This window comes from Diabrotica undecimpunctata, chromosome 1, assembly GCF_040954645.1.
Source record: "Diabrotica undecimpunctata isolate CICGRU chromosome 1, icDiaUnde3, whole genome shotgun sequence".
In the NCBI taxonomy this organism is placed as follows: domain Eukaryota; kingdom Metazoa; phylum Arthropoda; class Insecta; order Coleoptera; family Chrysomelidae; genus Diabrotica; species Diabrotica undecimpunctata.
The window spans coordinates 27,625,741-27,645,245 of NC_092803.1; the positions used below are offsets into that span (position 1 = coordinate 27,625,741).

At 32.0% G+C, this 19,505-nt stretch overlaps 2 protein-coding genes across 26 annotated transcripts in view; one reads left to right on the forward strand and one right to left on the reverse strand.

Moving 5' to 3' along the window:
• cac (calcium voltage-gated channel subunit cacophony) overlaps nt 1-12,454 on the forward strand; it is a 405,056-nt gene extending 392,602 nt beyond the window's left edge. For all 25 annotated transcript variants that reach the window (XM_072539658.1, XM_072539662.1, XM_072539808.1 and 22 more), the window contains 2 exons: nt 7,293-7,525; nt 12,224-12,454. In XM_072539658.1, the coding sequence (XP_072395759.1) occupies nt 7,293-7,525; nt 12,224-12,284 (294 nt within the window). In that variant the 3' untranslated portion in view covers nt 12,285-12,454. The remainder of the gene's footprint in view (nt 1-7,292; nt 7,526-12,223) is intronic.
• A 4,691-nt stretch (nt 12,455-17,145) lies between these two features.
• The window catches only part of LOC140447270 (protein obstructor-E-like), a 37,230-nt gene continuing 34,870 nt past the window's right edge, over nt 17,146-19,505 (reverse strand). The window contains exon 5 of the mRNA XM_072539837.1: nt 17,146-17,278. Within this exon, the coding sequence (XP_072395938.1) occupies nt 17,206-17,278 (73 nt within the window). The 3' untranslated portion in view covers nt 17,146-17,205. The remainder of the gene's footprint in view (nt 17,279-19,505) is intronic.

Here is a 19,505-nt window from a genome sequence, read left to right on the forward strand (position 1 = left end):
ATTTGATCGAATTCGAAACTAACACTAACTAATATGTGAGAGTTAAACCTCTAACTGCGACCAGCTAAGCTGGGATACTAAGAGAAAGAACTAAAATAAATTCAACTTCAAGCTACGGACGACGTAAGCAAATGCACGCTGGAAGCAGGTGTTTGTTCAGGGCCGAACTAGTAAATTAAAGATGAAATATAAAACAGATAAACTTTGACAGATACATATAATAGTAAACCAACTTTTTAAATACAAAAGTGAAGAAATATTGATGAACCTTTCTTCTTATAGCTGACTTATCAAAATCATGTACAGTATCTATTGATTTTAACTGATTTTGATTTATTTTAGGTGCAAATAATGTGTGGGTACTTTTATACTCTTTAATGACATTGAAGACACTTTTCGAACAAACTCCAACTTTATCTGCAACCTTTTGTTGAATGTCCGTTGACGCTAAAGAAGGATTATCTTGTAGTTCATGTTTATATGTATTAATCATTATTTCTTTGGTTCTTATATCTATGTGATTCTTCTTAGCTCTTTTCCTAGGAGGACTTAGTGGTAACAGTTGCCCATTTTCATATGCAGACTTCGTATCAGACATTTTTAATAGATATAATTGTTATACTTTTTCCAAAATTTTTCCAACTAAAATAACACAATGTGCATTTTTAAAATTTACTCGTATAGTAGAGGATCCGATATAAGATCGACCTGCATCGATCTATTTAATGGATAAAAATTATTTGATATTTAATTTAGTATATTAAAAATTATAAAAAAAGGGTTGCCCGATATAATTTTGTCCTGATAATAATTAATTAACTATTGTTAATTAATTATTATCTTTGTTTTATTTGTAACCTACTTTGTAAAAGAAAATTTCGACCCGGACAGATATTATTTTAGATTTTTTGGATCATTCGAAACATAAAAGGCCTTTTGTAATTTTTATATTACTGACTATTTTTAAGACTCAAAAAGACAAGTAAAAAATACTATTTTTGTAATCGTCAAGTACATACATTCAAGTTTAAACCTTCTTCTATCAGTATTGTTCTGAAGCTATTTTCTTGTGGCATTTTAAATTAATTACTATTTAACTGGGAATAAGCCACAATTAAAGGTTAAAATACGTTTATTGACGTTTCAATTTCCACTTCGGAAATCGTTCTCAAAATACAAACATTAGTAAATTAAACAAATTTTGTTTTTGTTACTTAGTGAAAAATTCTTCTATTAATTTAATTTTATCTGACTCATCTATATTGACAATTCAGACATACATTATACATTTTAAAGTAGACGACTTTAAAATGATATTGCCAATATTGTTGAGTTGCGTTCCTGGGACGACTTTACTTATAAGATAGTTCATTCGATTACATGAAATCAACTTTAACTTGAGAATATCCGTCAGAAAAGATCATAACATGTAATTCGTCTTTAAAAAGACAAATACATGCCATGATGACAGTAAAATTCTCCTGTTAGTGATTCCATAGTAAATTATGAGGGAAAAAACCAGGAAAAAAACCTCATAATACTATCCCGACATGGTAAGTATTTGATCTTGCATTTATTTTACCTTCAATAAATACCAAATTCCGATTTTATATGTTTGTTATTTAAAAAATATATAAATGATGTATTCTCCATATGTTACTGACTTACCAATACTGGTATTTTCTTTTTAATAACTTCCTCTTTCAATATGGGTAACCAGATCCTACTACATTCTGCCGAGGAATTCGCGACACAATTGGTCTCATTTAGCATAATTAGAGCCGCTTCTTTGATTTTTCTCTTTTTACCATCCGTTTCTTTTAGGACTATATTTGAATCATTCCATTGAACCCTATGTTCATTATCCCATGCATGTTTACATATTTGAGATCTATCAAATTCTCTATTTTTAATATAGGATTGATGTTCACTTATTCTAACATTTAATGGCCTTGATGTTTCACCTAAATAAAACTGATCGCATTCACAAGGTATTTTATAAATGCAATTCTTTGTCCTTTCTTGTTCATTGTTAGGTTTGGTTTTGGACAAAATAGATCTCAATGTGTTTGTTGTTTTGAATGTTGTTGAAATGTTGAATTTATTTCCTATCCTTTTAAGCTTTTCCGATAATCCTTTTATATATGGTATTGTTATTTTCCTCGTATTATCCCTTGTATATGTTGTAGGATCTCGTTCTAAGTTGTTTTGTTCTATTCGATCTATTGTTGAAAATTCCTTATTTATAAACGATAAAGGATAATCATTTTTTAATAAAACAGATGTTAACAAATGTTTCTCCTCCAAGAACGAATTTTGGTTAGAACAAGTAATTTTGGCTCTATCGTATAAGGATTTAATGATTCCCTTTTTAATATTAATATTGTGATTTGATTTGAAATTTAAATATCTGTTGGTGTGTGTTGGTTTTCTATACACCTGAGTTTCGTATCCAGTATCGTTCTTAGAGATTAAAACATCCAGAAAAGGTAATGTGTTATTATATTCCTTTTCCATGGTAAATGTTATTGTCTCTTCTTTATCGTTTATATCATTTAGGAATGTGTCCAACAACTCTGATCCATGAGGCCATATTGAGAATACATCATCTGCATATCTCCACCATACTGAGGGTTTTAAATTTTGTTTAGAAATAATATTTGTTTCAAAATCTTCCATAAATATATCGGCTAATAATGGAGATAAACTAGAGCCCATTGCTAGTCCAAAACTTTGTTTATAGAATTCATTATTTAGTTGAAAATATGTATTATCAGTACATACTGTTATTAACTCCATTATAGCTGATATATTTAGTCTTGTTCTAGTTGCCAATGTATCATCAATCATCATCGGCTCTAATTATGCTAAATGAGACCAATTGTGTCGCGAATTCCTCGGCAGAATGTAGTAGGATCTGGTTACCCATATTGAAAGAGGAAGTTATTAAAAAGAAAATACCAGTATTGGTAAGTCAGTAACATATGGAGAATACATCATTTATATATTTTTTAAATAACAAACATATAAAATCGGAATTTGGTATTTATTGAAGGTAAAATAAATGCAAGATCAAATACTTACCATGTCGGGATAGTATTATGAGGTTTTTTTCCTGGTTTTTTCCCTCATAATTTACTATGGAATCACTAACAGGAGAATTTTACTGTCATCATGGCATGTATTTGTCTTTTTAAAGACGAATTACATGTTATGATCTTTTCTGACGGATATTCTCAAGTTAAAGTTGATTTCATGTAATCGAATGAACTATCTTATAAGTAAAGTCGTCCCAGGAACGCAACTCAACAATATTGGCAATATCATTTTAAAGTCGTCTACTTTAAAATGTATAATGTATGTCTGAATTGTCAATATAGATGAGTCAGATAAAATTAAATTAATAGAAGAATTTTTCACTAAGTAACAAAAACAAAATTTGTTTAATTTACTAATGTTTGTATTTTGAGAACGATTTCCGAAGTGGAAATTGAAACGTCAATAAACGTATTTTAACCTTTAATTGTGGCTTATTCCCAGTTAAATAGTAATTAATTCTTCTATCAGGTTCTGATAAGAATGTTTGCCATGCTTTGTTCTAAAATATATTTTTATTTGTTAGATAGACGTGGAGGAACATTGAAAAATAAAACCCACATCATTAGCAATCCATATTTACTCGATTCATTCAATAAATTCGTTGTATTTATTATTTAAATTACACAAAAAATGTTTACAAGATACAAGTCTATATATTCAGGGATTCTACAGTATTCACTGCCTTCCCTCGCTCAACCGTTTCCATCTCTCTCTGTTGTTCCATTTTCCATCGTCTAGGCCTCTTTTACTCATGGTGTCCTCTACTTCGTTCCTTAAGGATTTTCGGGGTCGTCCTCTTTCTCTCCTTCCTATGGGGCTCCATCCGGTTATTCTCTTTATACATCTGCTGTCGCTAGTTCTTCTTACATGTCCATACCACTTTAGTCTTTTTTGTTCTCTATATGTTAGTATGTCTGTTTCTATTGATGTTCTTTGCTTTATTTCGTCATTACTTCTCATATCCATTCTTGTTACTCTACAGCATCTTCGCAGGCATTCCATCTCTGTTGCTACTATCTTACTGCTGTTTTTCTTGTTTATGATCTAATTTTCAGCCCCATATGTCATAATACTTCGCACTGATGTGTTATAAATCTGTGTTTTTGTCTTCATATTTAGGTGTCTATCCCACCATACTGAGTTAAGTTGTCGGATTGGTGTTCTTGTTTGTCCTAATCTTTGTGTAATTTCTTCCTCTGTTGTTGCCTTTTTCGTAATTATAAACCCCAAGTATTTGAATTTATCCTTTCCTTTGGTTGTTACGTTGTCATCAATCTGTAGATCTTCTATGTCTTCTTCACTTGTAGATAGGTACTCTGTTTTCACGAAATTAATATCTAGGCCAGCCTTGGTATATTCTTCTTGTAGTTTCTTCACATGTAGCTGAGGTCGTCTTGGTCTTGTGCAATCACTACTTGATCGTCTGGAAAGCTTAACGTATATATGTAGGTATTCGTTCCGTACCGGTACTCCCATGCCTTCGCATTTTCTTTTCCATGTAGTCAAGGCTTTCTCTAAGTATATTTTAAATAGGGTTGGAGATGTGGAACAACCCTTCAGGAGCCCTTTTGTTGTGGTGAACTCTCCTATGATTCTTGTTCCCATTTTAATAGACACTTTATTTTCTTTATACAGAGCTATTGTAGCTTCTATGAGTTCCGTCTGTATTTATAATTTGTACATTGCCTGTCATAGTTTTGACCTTGGTACAGAGTTATACGCCTTTTTCAGGTCCACAAATGACAAATGTATATCTCTATTTTTTGCTTTTTTCATTTCCAACAGTTTTTTTCAGTGTGTATATGTGGTCTATGCATGATATTGCTGCCGTGAAGCCTGCCTGATCCTCCCCGATTTTGCCTTTTATCGCTTGCTCTATCTTTTCTTGCAGTATCTTCCCATATAATCTTCCTATTGATGATATTACGCTTATTTCCCTGTAGTTTTCGCATCGTTTTCTATCTCCTTTCTTAAATATAGATGTCATATATACCTCCGTCCATTCCTTTGGGAGCTATCCTCTATTTATGGCTTTCTGAAATATCCATTGTATCATCCGGTGTAATTTTTTTGATCCGTATTTTATAAGCTCAGGTAAGATGCCTCCAGGTCCCGGTGCTTTCTTATTTTTAATTGTTTTTATGGCCGTTCTCATTTCCCTATCTGTTTTTTCTATTTCTTGTTGTAGGGATCTGCTTCGTCTTCGTCTGTTTTCTTTTCCAATGAATTGTGGTCTTTGTTCTGTTAACAGTTCCTTGTAATAGTCCTTTTATTCTTTGTCCTGTATATTCCCCAATTTAATTTTTTCTTTTGAGTTTTGTTTTAATCCTCTCAGTACTTTCCATGACTCCGAAGTTCTTGTACCTCCTATGTATGTTTCAATATTTAAGCAGGTTCTTTCCCATTCTTCATTCTTTAGTTGTGTTATTTGTTTTTTTATTTCTCTATCTTTTTCTCCATATTCTTTATAAATTTCATCGTTGTTTGTAGTCAGCCATTTTCTGTATAGTTTTTTCATTTCATAATAGTGCTGTTTATTTGTTATATGTTCTTTTTCTCCAAGGGCTTCAAATGCTGCTTGTTTTATACTCGCCTTTATATTCTCGTATATTTCTTCGATGTTGCCGTATCTAAATTCTATTAATTTTTGGTCTAGATGTTGTTGGTATAGTTATCTTATTGATTGTTCTTGGAGTAGTTCTATATTGTATTGTTTTTCTCTTATAGTGTTCAACGGTTCTTCTGTAGAGGGGGTCTTGTTATGTTTCCAATTAATGCCCATTTTTGATGTCAATAGTTTATGGTCCGTTCCGCATTCTGCTCCTCTTCTGACTCACACATCTTTGATCTTTATTGTGGTATCTTGTTTGATTATTATGTAGTCTATTTTCGATTTCAGCTTTCGTGTTTCCCGCGTCCATGTATATTTATGAATATTTTTATGTCTGAAGAATCCGTTGGTAATTTTTAGGTTGTTTAGTCGCATAATTCCATCAGACGTTCTCTGTTACCGTTTTGTTCATGCTCTCCAAATCTCCCCACTAATTTATCGTTTTCTTTCCTTCCAGGTCTGCCGTTAAGGTCTCCTGTTATAATTATCTCGACGTTCTTCTTAATTGGCTCTATTTGATGTTGAAGTTGTTCCGTGAAATGTTCTTTTTCTACTCTCGGGGAATCGTTTGTTGGTGCATATACTCCGAGTATCACTGTCTCTTTACCGTATATGTCTATATGCATTTTAATTAGGTTAAGGTACAAGTCTACAAGCTTTTTATGTTAAACATTATCAAATCCCTTTTCTCAAAGTCTACAAAACATAAATATATGTCCTGAGTCGTGTTCATGCATCCTTGTGACAGCACATTTAAACCTAATGAAGTATCTCTTGTGGCTATATCATTTATTAACCCAAATTGTTATTATTAATTTCATTTTTAAGAGTTTTAACAAGTCTGCTGTGTATTCATTGCTATTGTTCTGTAATCTGAGCAGATTGTTGCACTTTACTTTTTGGGAATTGCTACAAAGGGCAATATTGTAGTCATTATCTAGGGATTTCATTTATGATATTACTAGGGTCTGATCTAACCATTAACTTGGTCAGGTTTTCTCGCAGACTAGAATATTCTTTAAGGCTGCTTAGTTGCTCCTTAGAGCTGGTGTGATTCCAAAACAAGCAAGCTTTGCACCTTAATAATTTGAAGATGACACTTTTTTGTTACACTTTTGACTACCATAACACTGATACATATGCAATTGTTGGTTTTACCACCAAAATACACATTTAATATAACATGGTTTTAAACCCCATCCACATTTTTTTAGAGGTGAGTCTGGCTACCATTAACTTATTGGTTTTTGTTACATCTACTAATTCCAAGTAGAAATCGTATCCAATATTAACCCAAGGTACTTTACTTGACTCACTAGATTTAGATCTGTACCACTTTTGATTAGGGAGCTAATCTTTTTAAATTCATTTTTGGTATATTTCATGATTTTGGACAAGATTTTTACTTATTACATTTACAAAACTTCGTATAAATCTACGAAATAAACTAAATTAATAAATATGTTTTAAATAACTTTAAAGATTATTTAAAGGACGTTAATTAACTTAGATTGTTTAAAAGATCTACATTACTTATTAAAATAAATAGTACAAAGTTGATGTTATATATTTGTATTTTTAGCAACATTTTCAGTCTCATTCGGCGCACGTAACTCCACACAACCACCCGCACACGTTCCCCCTCGACCGAGAACCTCTCAGGGAAATATCTCCTCCAGAGACCGCAAACATCAACCCCGTCAACGTAGCAGTCAATCCTGGAGTCAGGGATGCCAACCAAACACCTCTGAGTTTCGAGCAAGCCGTTGCTATGGGTAGGGGTGGAAGAGTACTTCCCAGTCCTTTACCTAACGGGTAAGTGTAAAAATATTACAACACATATTTGGGTTCAGAGACCTCCTTTATTTACTGCAGTACCTACCTATTAATAAACCTAAAATTTAGTATTCTTGAGAATATTTTCTTGGTGTATTTTCGGAACCCCGTTATATTTATACGTAATATAATAGTAATATTTAACGTAAGTTTACTGCTATTAATATTTAATATGGTCAACTGCAATTAACACGAAAAATAAATAACATATACAGAGTGTAACAAAAATATAGGTCATACATTAAATCACGTATTCTGGGACCAAAATTAGTTTAATTGATCCTAACTTACCTTAATACAAATGTGAATATATAAAAAAGTTAAAGTTACAAAATAAAAATCGATTTTTTCCAATATATTAAAAACTGTTAGAGATTTTATATTGAAAATGAACATGTGGCTTTCTAATAGCAAGAAAATTAAAAAAAAAATAACAGTGAATTTTGTACATCCCATAAAAATTTTATCGGGGTTTTGTTCTCTTAAATTTTATACACAATCATAATTAATTAAATTATGATTGTGGTACTATTCTTCTTCAAGTGCCATCTCCGCGGCGGAGGTCGGCAATCATCATAGCTATTCGGACTTTTGAGACGTCTGCTCTGAAAAGTTCATTTGATGTACATCCGTACCACTCTCTCAGGTTGCGCAGCCATGACATTCTACGCCTCCCTATGCTTCTCTTTCCTTGGATCTTTCCCTGCATAATCAGTTGGAGCAAGGTGTATTTCTCTCCACGTGTAATATGTCCGAGATATTCTAATTTTCTTGTTTTTATTGAATTTAAAATTTCCATTTCTTTGTTCATCCTTCCCAGAACCTCTTTGTTTGTGACGTGTTCTGTCCATGATATTTTCAGAATTCTTCTGTACACCCACAGCTCAAATGATTCCAGTTTTTTCATTGATATCGCATTCAAGGTCCAAGATTCCATTCCATAAAATAAAGTCGAAAAAACATAGCACCTCGCCAACCTAACTCTTAGTTCCAGTTTTAAATCCCTGGTACATAGAACTCTTCTCATTTTGTTGAAATTTGCTCTAGCCTTTTCTATTCTTATTTTTATCTCCTGATTGTAATCATTTGTGGAGTTAATCATTGTTCCCAGGTATGCATATTTTTTGTCCACTTGTTCGACGTTGGTTTCGTTTATTAGAAGATTCTCGTTATTTCTTTGAGTTTTCGATATTCTCATAAATTTCGTCTTTTTGACATTCATTGTTAGACCATACTCTTTTTCATACTCTACTATTCTGGTCACCAGTCTCTGAAGATCTTCAATGTTTTCGGCTAAGATCACAGTGTCGTCCGCATATCTAATGTTGTTAATGGGAACTCCATTTACCTTTATTCCAAGGCTTTTTTCAGGACCTCTTCGGAGTGGGCATTGAAAAGAATTGGCGACAATACGCATCCCTGTCCTACTCCACATCTAATCTCAATTTCTTCTGACAGCTGTTCGTTAACACGTACTTTTGCTCGCTGTTTATAGTATAAATTTGATATGATCCTGAGGTCGTTGTAGTCAATCTTCTTTGATTTCAGGACATTCATTAAATGTTTATGTCGTATTTTATCGAATGCTTTATTATAGTCAATAAAACATGCGTATATATCTTGATTGACGTCCAGGCATCTTTGTATTAGTATATTAAGTGAAAAAAGAGCTTCACGTGTTGCTAGGCCTTTGCGAAAACCAAATTGTGTATTATTAACGTCTATGTCCAGTTTGTGATATATTCGGTTATGGATGACTTTAAGTAGTAACTTTAGCATATGAGACATTAAGCTAATGGTGCGGTAATCGCTGCATTCTCTTGCGTTTTTCTTTTTAGGAAGACAAATGTTGTTAACCAAGATGTTAACCACTCTTTGGGTAATACGCCTGAACTATAAATTTGGTTCAAGAGTGTCACTAAAACATCAATGTGCTTCTCATCTAGAATTTTTAGGATTTCTATAGGAAGCATATCAGGTCCAGGGCTTTTCCCGCTCTTCTTTGTTTTTAATGCGTGAAATATATCCTCTTTTGTAATATATGGACCTATTTCTTCTGACGTAAGTTCTATGTGCTTCAGATCTCCTCTTTCATCATCGAACAATTCATCGATATATTCTGCCCATCTTTGTATTTTCTCGTCCGTATGTGTTATAGCAGTACCGTGTCTATCCAGAATTGCACAAGTGGGATTTTGTTTTCTTAGTCCTGCCAGTTCTTTGACTTTCTTGTGTAGGTTAAACAGATCATACTACAGATCATACAAATCATGGTACTATTAGTTAAACACAATGTTTTAAAACTTATTTGTTAGTACTTTTTCGATAAGCCAGTTTTTATCGAGATGGGGCTACTTTTTTATTATGTTTTAAAAATTCTCTAGTCGGCTGTATAACACTTATTGCTATGGTTATTATGTATTAAATAGTAGCATCAACAGTACATATTGTCAGTAATAAATACTCCAATTATTGTGCATGTAAGATTATTAAGAAAAACTAAATTTTCTATTACAATGGTGTACACGTTTTCAGAAATGGCAGATATGCATTTAATTCTGGGTAAGTTTGAGCAGGCTAAATTAGAGTTTTAGATAATTATGGGTAATTTGGTAATTACAGGTGAATGCCAAGGGAATATTGCAGCAGTTGCAAGGCGTTATGCAAAAAAATATTCTAATCGAAAGACACCAGGCCAGACGATTATTTTTTTTCGTTGATCGTCGTTTACGAGAGACAGGCATATTGCGACCGCAATTTGTTGATAATATTGGTCGACCAAAAGTAGATACAAACGATGAAGAGATTTTGGAAGCAATTGAAGAAATGCCTGGAAGCAGTACAAGAGTAGTAGGGGCTCAATTAGATGTTTTTCACATGATAATTTGGAAAAGATTCAAGGAACAGCAGTTTCATCCTTATCGTTCAACACTCGTTTAAGAATTATTTGATGAAGATTATCCTAAAACAATGGGGTTTTGCAATTGATTATTAACGGAAAACGCACAAAATATCAATTTTATTAATCATGTTTTGTTTACCGAAGCCACCTTTGACAGAAATGGCATTACGAACCATCATAACATGCACATCTGGGCCGAAGAAAAACCTCACACAAAAAGTCTCATCACCAAAGAAATTTTAAAGTCAATGGTTGGGCAGGAATTGTGGATAGTAACCTAATAGGGTCAGTATTTCTTCCAAAAAATTTAAACGGTGAAACTTATTAACACTTTCTACAAAACGTGTTACAAGAGTCATCAGTACCATAAAATAAAAGACTATCTTTTCGATAAGTATCAGCGTGGGGCGTTGGATTGGAAGGGGCCTTGATGTGCCTATTTCTTGGCCACCCAGAGGTGCAGATCTCAACCCAATTGACTTTTGTTTCTGGGGTTTTATGAAAGGGTACGTATATTCCGTAACAATTATGAACTAACAACAACTAAGGACTAGAATCATGAAAGCTGCAAATCGATTACGTCATAAGCCCATGATTTTTCAAAATATTCGATTTTTCTTTTTAAAACGGTGTCGAATGTGTATTAAAAAAAATGGAGGTCATTTTGAACATTTGTAAAATCAACCACACGTTTGTAAATGGTTAAGTAAGATTATAGAGAGCTGGTAATAATATGAAAATTTATTTATATTTTATATTTTATTAGGTACTCAGAAATTTTAAAACATATTTAAAAAGAAGACATTGGCTTATCGAAAAAGTACTAACAGGCAAAAAAGTTTTAAAAACATTGTCTTTAACCAATAGTACCACAATAATAATTTAATTGGAACGTGTACAAACATTTGAGGGAGTTTAAGAGAAAAAACCCCCAAAAAATTTTTATGGGGTGTACAAATTTCACTGTTAATTTTTTTTATAGATATTCCTGCCATAAGAAAGCCACATGTCTATTTTCAATATAAAATCTTTAACAGTTTTCGATATATTGGAATAAATCGATTTTCATTTCTAAATTCAAAGGGCTGTAACTTTTTTAATGTCGACATTTGTACAAAGGTAAGTTAGGTTCAATCGAACTATTTTTGGTCCCAAAATACGCGATTTAATTTATGATCCACATATTTGTTATACCCTGTATTATCAATTATTGCCTAGATATAAGTGAAACTGACTGAAAGTGAAACTAAGGTTATTCAATATTCTCCGTCTCGCTACAAGAAAACATTTTCGCGCAGCTGCGCATGCTTGAGGCAGTATCTTATCGACACTCCAGAATGTTCTAAACAAATCGGAACTTCTCATGAATCCGCATATTTATTTGAATATGATAGAGGCAAAAGCACCAGATTTTTATTTTTAAGTGCTGAGGATCGGTGTTGTCAATAAATATCCTTATTCTTTGTAAAATTTAAAATTAAAGTCGGAATGTATGTTTAGAGCCGAAAAATTTCATTATTAGTTTATACAGTTTATTGTATGTATAAATTTTGTATAAATGTTTTTTTGTATAACTCAGCTGTGTCTAACCCAAAATAAGTCAGTTAAATTGATATATTCAAAAAATTGTGTTGAAATCTTTCTTGTAACCAAACGATACATTGCAAATATTGCACACTATATAAATAAAAAGAGAAGAATATGTATATACTATATACATTGTATTGTTTTAAAAATTGTAATATAATTAATTACATTTTAAATTTATTTTTAAGGTACAAACCCAAACCAACGGGATCTGGCCACTCCGAATCAGACGAAGATGACTGGTGCTAGCATTTGCTTAATGCTCTATGAGAGTATATACTATTCAGTGTTTTTACATAAAAGAGACTTTAACAAATTACTATGATTATTACTACTATTATTATAATATTAGACTTAATCTGTTTTTAAATTTCTGTGTACAGCTGGGTCACATTAGATTATTGTAAGGAAATAAGACATTTTTTATAGACAAATGTGTATATTTTTTAATCCCTTTACATCCTTTTTTTTTAGTTTCTGTAGATTCTGATATAAATGAACTATTGAAGTTGCATTTGAAAAAATTTCAGCATAATCGTTAATATAAATTAGAAATAAAAGAAAATTGTTATGATGAAAAATAGTAGGATAATTAATGAATGTCAAAACAACGATTAAAAATCACAGCAAAAGAAGAATCAGAGTTAGAGGTATACAGGGTGGTCCTTAAGTAATTGTACAAAAAGAAACAGTAGATTCTACACTTTAAAATATTACGATTTTAGCCAAATTGCTTAAATAAAATGTTGATATTAAGAAAGATACAGGGTGTTAAAGTGCAAAATTAAAATTTTATTTTTCGCTATAACTTTAACGTTTGTAAACATTTATGTATAAAAATTTACAACTGGGTACTTTTAAATATAAGAAATTAAAATTTGATGCATACTTTGATGTAACTGATAGAGGGCGCCACTTATGCCACATATGTGGTATAAATTTGCACTTAACTTTTTTGCTCTTTAAGTTACCTGTATTTGGGATAAAAAATATTAAAGATTCATTATTTTAACAAAAAAAAAGGTATACTTTTTAATAACTTCAAAACTCAACAGTTTTCGAGATAATCGCATTTTAAAAATCAGCTGCATAGTTCTGATCTAAGGCAATGACTCCAGGCAACGAAGAAAAAATAGACAAAAACATTAATACTTCTGAATTTTGGTATAAAATACCTTTACCTAAAGTTAATAGTAAACGAAATATTAAATAAAATAAATATATCAGCAGGATAATTAATAATAGGATTTGACAAAATAACAGAATAATAGGATTTTACATCAAACATTTTACGTTTTATGTTAAATTAAAGTCATAATCAAAACATTTTGTTTACAAACCAAATTAAGAAATAGTTAAACTAAATAACATAACTTTTTGTAAAAGTAAGTGTTCGATACGTCCACCATTTTCTTTAATTCATTTGTCAATATCTTCCATAAAAGATTGTCTCATATTAAATAGCATCGTTGGTTCAAGAGAATTTGCTGCAGTATTTATTTCTTCCCATAGTTGGTTGCGAATGTTTATGGGATTCTTATGGACACGTTGTTTTAATGCGCTCCATACACCAAAATCAAGCGGATTAAATTCGGGGCTACGTGGTGGCCATAATGTATAATGGATGAATATATCGATGACATTACTTATTTATATGATTACGTTACAGCTTATGAGTAACTATAATTACATATCGAACAAATGGACTATTATGATTTACTAACGAACTAATATTATGCTGAACTAAATTGCCTGTGTGTTTACTATATTTATAATAATATCGGTTATTAGGACAACGAGTCTTTCAGGTTAGATTTGTAGCAAAAGTATTATGAAACAGGACACATATGTGTTATTAAATACCTGTGCTCTAGTTTCTATTTGTCCTAATAAAAATAAGTCAACAATTTACGTAATGAACAATAAGTATTCTTTTCGGATTTTTTATGAATTAAATAATTATATCAATATCTCACCACACTGCCAAGGAATATGACTACCACGACCAATCCAACGTTCAGAAAAGTTGTATTTAAGTTGCATATTTATGTTGCATAAACCACACATTTTGGGTTTTTAGCATTTTTAAATAGAGAAAAAGTAATACAACGCCATTATAGAAACTTAAGAAGCGATAGCAAAGGGAAATTGTAAACATGATGACGGCCAACGTCTGAATACGGAGACGGCACCTAAAGAAGGAGATGCAATATATTTTCTCCAATAAGACATTGGACATAGAACAAAGCATTTTGTGATGTTACATTATCATCTTTGAGTTGTTTTAATAAGAATAAACTATGAATACCTAAAGTATACCTTTTCTTTGTAAACATAATGTATCTTTAATATTTTTTAACACAAATAGAGCTAACTTAAAGAGCAAAAAAGTTAAGCGCTAATTTATGCCACACATGTGGCATATGTGGCGCCCCCTGTTAGTTACATTAAAGTAGGTATAAAATTATAATTTATCCTACTCAAAAGCATCCAACTGTAAATTTTTGTTCAAAAATATCTACAAACGTAAAAGTTATAGCGAAAAATTAAATTTTAAATTTCCATTTTAACACCCTGTATCTTTCTTAATATCATCATTTTATTAAAGCAAGGTGGCTTAAATCGTAATATTTTAAAGTGCAGAATCTACGGTTTCTGTTTGTATAATTACTTAAGAACCACCCTGTATAATATCATGATTTTGAAGGAAGTGTTTGATTCTAATAATAAGGTGGCAGATGGACAATCTCTTAATGAGGTCTTGGACCCTAGATACACTTGCCAACCTGAATTATTTAATATACTCATAACCTTTAGAGAGTATAGCTTTGTACTAACTGCTGATATCTCGAGTATGTATACGCAGATTTTGATAAATCTTGACGAAATCTTTCTATTAAACTTTCTATGGAGAAATCATCCTGATGATCCTCTTCGAACTTATCAACTAAAACGTTTTGCATTTATACTCTTCATCTAAAATTTTCATCTTTTAGTGGTAAACAGGTTTTTAATTAGGAAAAACATTGCATAAAGACGTTCTCTATATTTTTTAATAACAAATATATTAGAGCGGTGTTGTAAAAGAAATATGTTTTGGTGATATGTTACAAAGCTGTAACCCTCTGATTGGAAGTCATTTTTGGATACATTTCAATCAGTATCTAAAATTTCATTTCCTAGATGCCTGACACTTTCACTGCCTACAATTCTCATTTGCAAATACCTTCCAGCCAGCCATATATAATGACAACACAGTCACTCATCAAAGTATAAAAAACTAGAATAGCTTTATGTGGGAATTGTCTGTTATTTTAGAAGGTGTCACTCCAACTAAAAGAGTACTTAATGTCTTTTCGAAAAACGTCACAATATCTAAATTTCACAGATTTTCAGATAGCCTCATCGCTTTATAGTACATAGATTTCAACAACTAAATTTGTATGGAATCCATTTCCATGGAATCCATTTTCATCTATCCATTCATCGTGTCAATAAAATCAAAGAATGAGGTAAATTCTTTTTAGCTCATTAAGTTCCTTTGAACATAGCAGATTTGCCCTCTAGAGCCTCAGATATCACCCAGCGAAATTTAACAAAATTGTGGAACGAAGGTCCCTCCCCCCTTCTTAATTTTCAGAACAATAGATTACCCAGGTCACTCTAAGCATAATATCTGACATAGCTAACGCCCAATAGTCCAGGCTAACGCCCGGACATTTCCTTGTAGGAAAAAGTCTCATAAGTCCACCAGCACCAGATCTTTCAGATATACCATCATAAAACTTTCTGAAAAAGTTGTTCAGTAGAATATTTAAATATGACCCAAAGTAGGAGTAAGTGTAACGATCCCTTAAAGATTGGTAATGAAGGGTAGACCGGGGCTAGTTGTGACGCAAACATGTTGTGAAAAATAGTTTTACAGACACATCATAGGTAGCAGCACCGCTCGGTTTCCCAGAATTCTTCTCCCGCATGGCCTCTGGTCTGTTTGTGTCTATGCGTTTCTGTCACTTTATAATATTTTATGTCATAGCGTTGTAGCAAAGTAAAATTTTGATATTATCTTTGAATTGTTATTCCACTTTTAAACTACAATGCAAGAAACCATGATTCTATCACTAACAAGATAGGATCTTCCCGTAGCACAAAATCGGTCGTGTTCGCGCATGCCGTCATTGGAGAGTAGAATTTGAATTCTTGTTAAAGTTAAATGGGATTTTTATGCATCCTGTGATCAAATTATTCAATTAGCAAAATAATAGTATTAAATAAAGGTTTAATAATTACAATAATCGTACACAAAAGGATATCTCCAAACTATTTATTAAAGATTATTTATTGACACATACAAAAAACTGACATTACGAACGTGCAACTCTCCAATGTCGTCACGACTTATGCGCAATATCTTATCTTCTTAATCATAGTATCATGCAAGAAACTTGTTTTAGTTATAATACATACAGTACATAATGACAAATACCTTAAGTCAATAATCCAATAGTGGTGCTTTCAGCCTAACATACAACTTATTTAGACTTTAATTTCTCTTAGATTTTAAGTATTTATTAATTATCTTGGTACAAAAATGTCTAATATATACAGTTTTACCCTTATTGGAATGATAATTATTTAATTCCCTTCTCTTAGTAGTGTAACTCTTCTCAGCCGTCCCTAGTATGTTTAATTTTTCACATGCGAAAAACCTAAAACCGTTACCGAAAACACGTTTAAACATACAATTGGCACTGCAATCTGATCGAAAGGATTTTCCCGGCAAAAACGTCATACGTTACTAATATTATTATTATTATTAACACTTGGGTAAGTAAGAAATTTGCATAATGACCTACAAAGATACCTACGGAGATATCACAATGAAATTAATTTCTGATAAGATAATTCAATCCTAAAAAAATAATTAACTAACGACGCTGCTGCAATTGTGTAATTTCATCACAATTTACGGTATATTTGAGTTTTGCCAATGAGTTACCCTCTTCAATTGATTGTTAAACTTTTTAATAACAAATTAATGTATATGCTTAATAGGTACTTGATGTATTAGAAATTTTGTAAAAAGTATATTTCAAATAAAAAAGTCAAACTTTATATAAAAATTTAATTCGTAGGATAATTATTACATTCTAAAACAATGAACTTAAAACTATTTAGATTTAGGCTTCGAAGGTTTTGATGCACCTGCTGAAGGAGTTTCTTCACTTTGGTACCAGTCTTCACTGTAAAACAAAAAGCAATAATAAGTACAATTCTATTGAAATTTAAAATAAAATATAAGTATTATAAATGTTATCAAATCTGCCCATCGCATCGCACTAATACAGTGTGTCAATTTTAAAACTTACAATGGGCTATATCTCTCGAACAAAACGTGATATCGAAAAATGCTTGAAACCGTTTCTAGGATAGTAAGGTGGAACTGAAATGATATGAAAGAGAACTCACCCCATCAATCCCCTAGGCCCACTTACCACAACCAAAATAGTTTAAATTTCAAACTCCTACTTGTGATACATCATTGAAAATACTATAAAAAATGCTATCCAATGGTATAAATAATAATTATACAGGGTGAAACAATAATAGTAAAAATTTGGCGTTAATGGAAAATTTAACGAGGTTTTTGTTGATTCTGTTGATGACCCTGTATAATTATTGTAATAATTATACACGGTGTTAATATCAGCCGGCTTACTATGACTTTTGTATTTTTAATGCTATCTCCCGGACTATTATTTTTAATGATAAGTGCCCGTTGGATTTCTTTTTGTTAAATAAAAACTTTATTTGCCGTTTTTGCAAAACAAGTTGAAAACATCTGTTTTTTTGGGTTCTGTCAGATTCAATAATTTTTGGTTTATTTTAGAATTTTAAATGTCCTTAGTTTTAAGGATTTTAAGATACAAAAATGTAAGTCACGTGTACGTCCGCGATTTACTTAAAAAGTTTGGAGAAACAGGATCAGTGCCAAATAAAAAAAAGGGAGGCCCGAAGATTACTGAATAAAGCATCCCAAATTGAGGTTTTTGGAAATTTTGTAATAGAGCTTACTGCATCAACACGTCAAGTATCTGCAATGACAGGATTTTCACATGAGTCGTTTAAAAAGATGTTGAAATTACATAAGTTTTACCCATACAAAACACAAATTCTTCAAGAACTCATGACTGAAAGAATTCGCGTTAAACTGAGAATGTTAAAAAATATTTGTTTCACTGATGAATGTACTTTTATGCTGAATGGTAATGTAAGTAAAAAATACTGTCGGTACTATAGTGATGCGAACTCGCATCGATTCAGAGAAGGTCACACTCAATATCCTGAAAAACTGAGTGTTCGGGCAGGAATATTAGGAGATGCTATAATTGGTTCCTTGTTCATACTAGGCAATTTAAATGGCGACATTTATCTCAATATGTTGTAAAACACCATCGAACCTTTAATTGTGCATGAGTTAGAGAACCAAAGGGACGATCACGGCAACCTAGCTCTAGAAGAAGATTTGCTGCACTTCCAATAAGATGGAACACCTCCTCACTATGCAGCTCCAGTTAGGCACTGGTTGGATACTAATTATCCAAACAAATGGATTGGAAGGAGAGGTCCTATTGAGTGGCCACCGAAGTCACCAGACTTACCGCTACCTGACTTTTTTCTATGGGTTTACCTCAAGTCAGTTGTTTATAAAACTTAACCTGCGTCACTTGGGGAATTGCGAAAAGAATTATGTAAGCATGTCGCGCTATTAATAGAACAACATTTGCCAAATCTCGTGCAGAATTTGAAAATAGGCTGTATTATTGTTTACAAAACAACGGAACCCACTTTGAACATTTTTTTAATTGACATTTTTAACAAGTTCAACAAAAACCACATTTTATTTTCCATTTAAGCCAAAGTTTCACAATTATTGCTTCACCCTGTATAATTATTATTTATACCAATGGATAGCATTTTTTATAGTCTTTTAAATGATGTATCACAAGAAGGGGTTTGCAATTTAAACTTTTTTGGTTGTGGTGAATGGGGCCTAGGTGGTTGATGGGGGTGAGTTCTTTTTCATGTCATTTTAGTTTCCCCTTACCATCCTAGAAACGGTTTTAAGCATTTTTCGATATCAACTTTTGTTCGTGATAATAGTTCCTTCGATAGTAACCGATAGTAAGTTAAGAGACTTAACAGAAGACAATTGTACTAAGGCAAAAAATAACTTGTGAGCCAAATGATGTAAATAATTACACATCAATCAGAAAACACATGCCATTTTAACCAGTTTCGCACAAAAGTTTTTGTAAAGCTCTGGAGATATTAAGAAATGCCGAAAGGACTTAATCTCGATGAAAAAAAATCCAAATCTGCACCTACACGTAGTAGAAGACGGGCAATACATTTGGATGGCCAACGTAGATAGAGACCGAGTGATTGCCGGTATAAGCAACCCCCAAC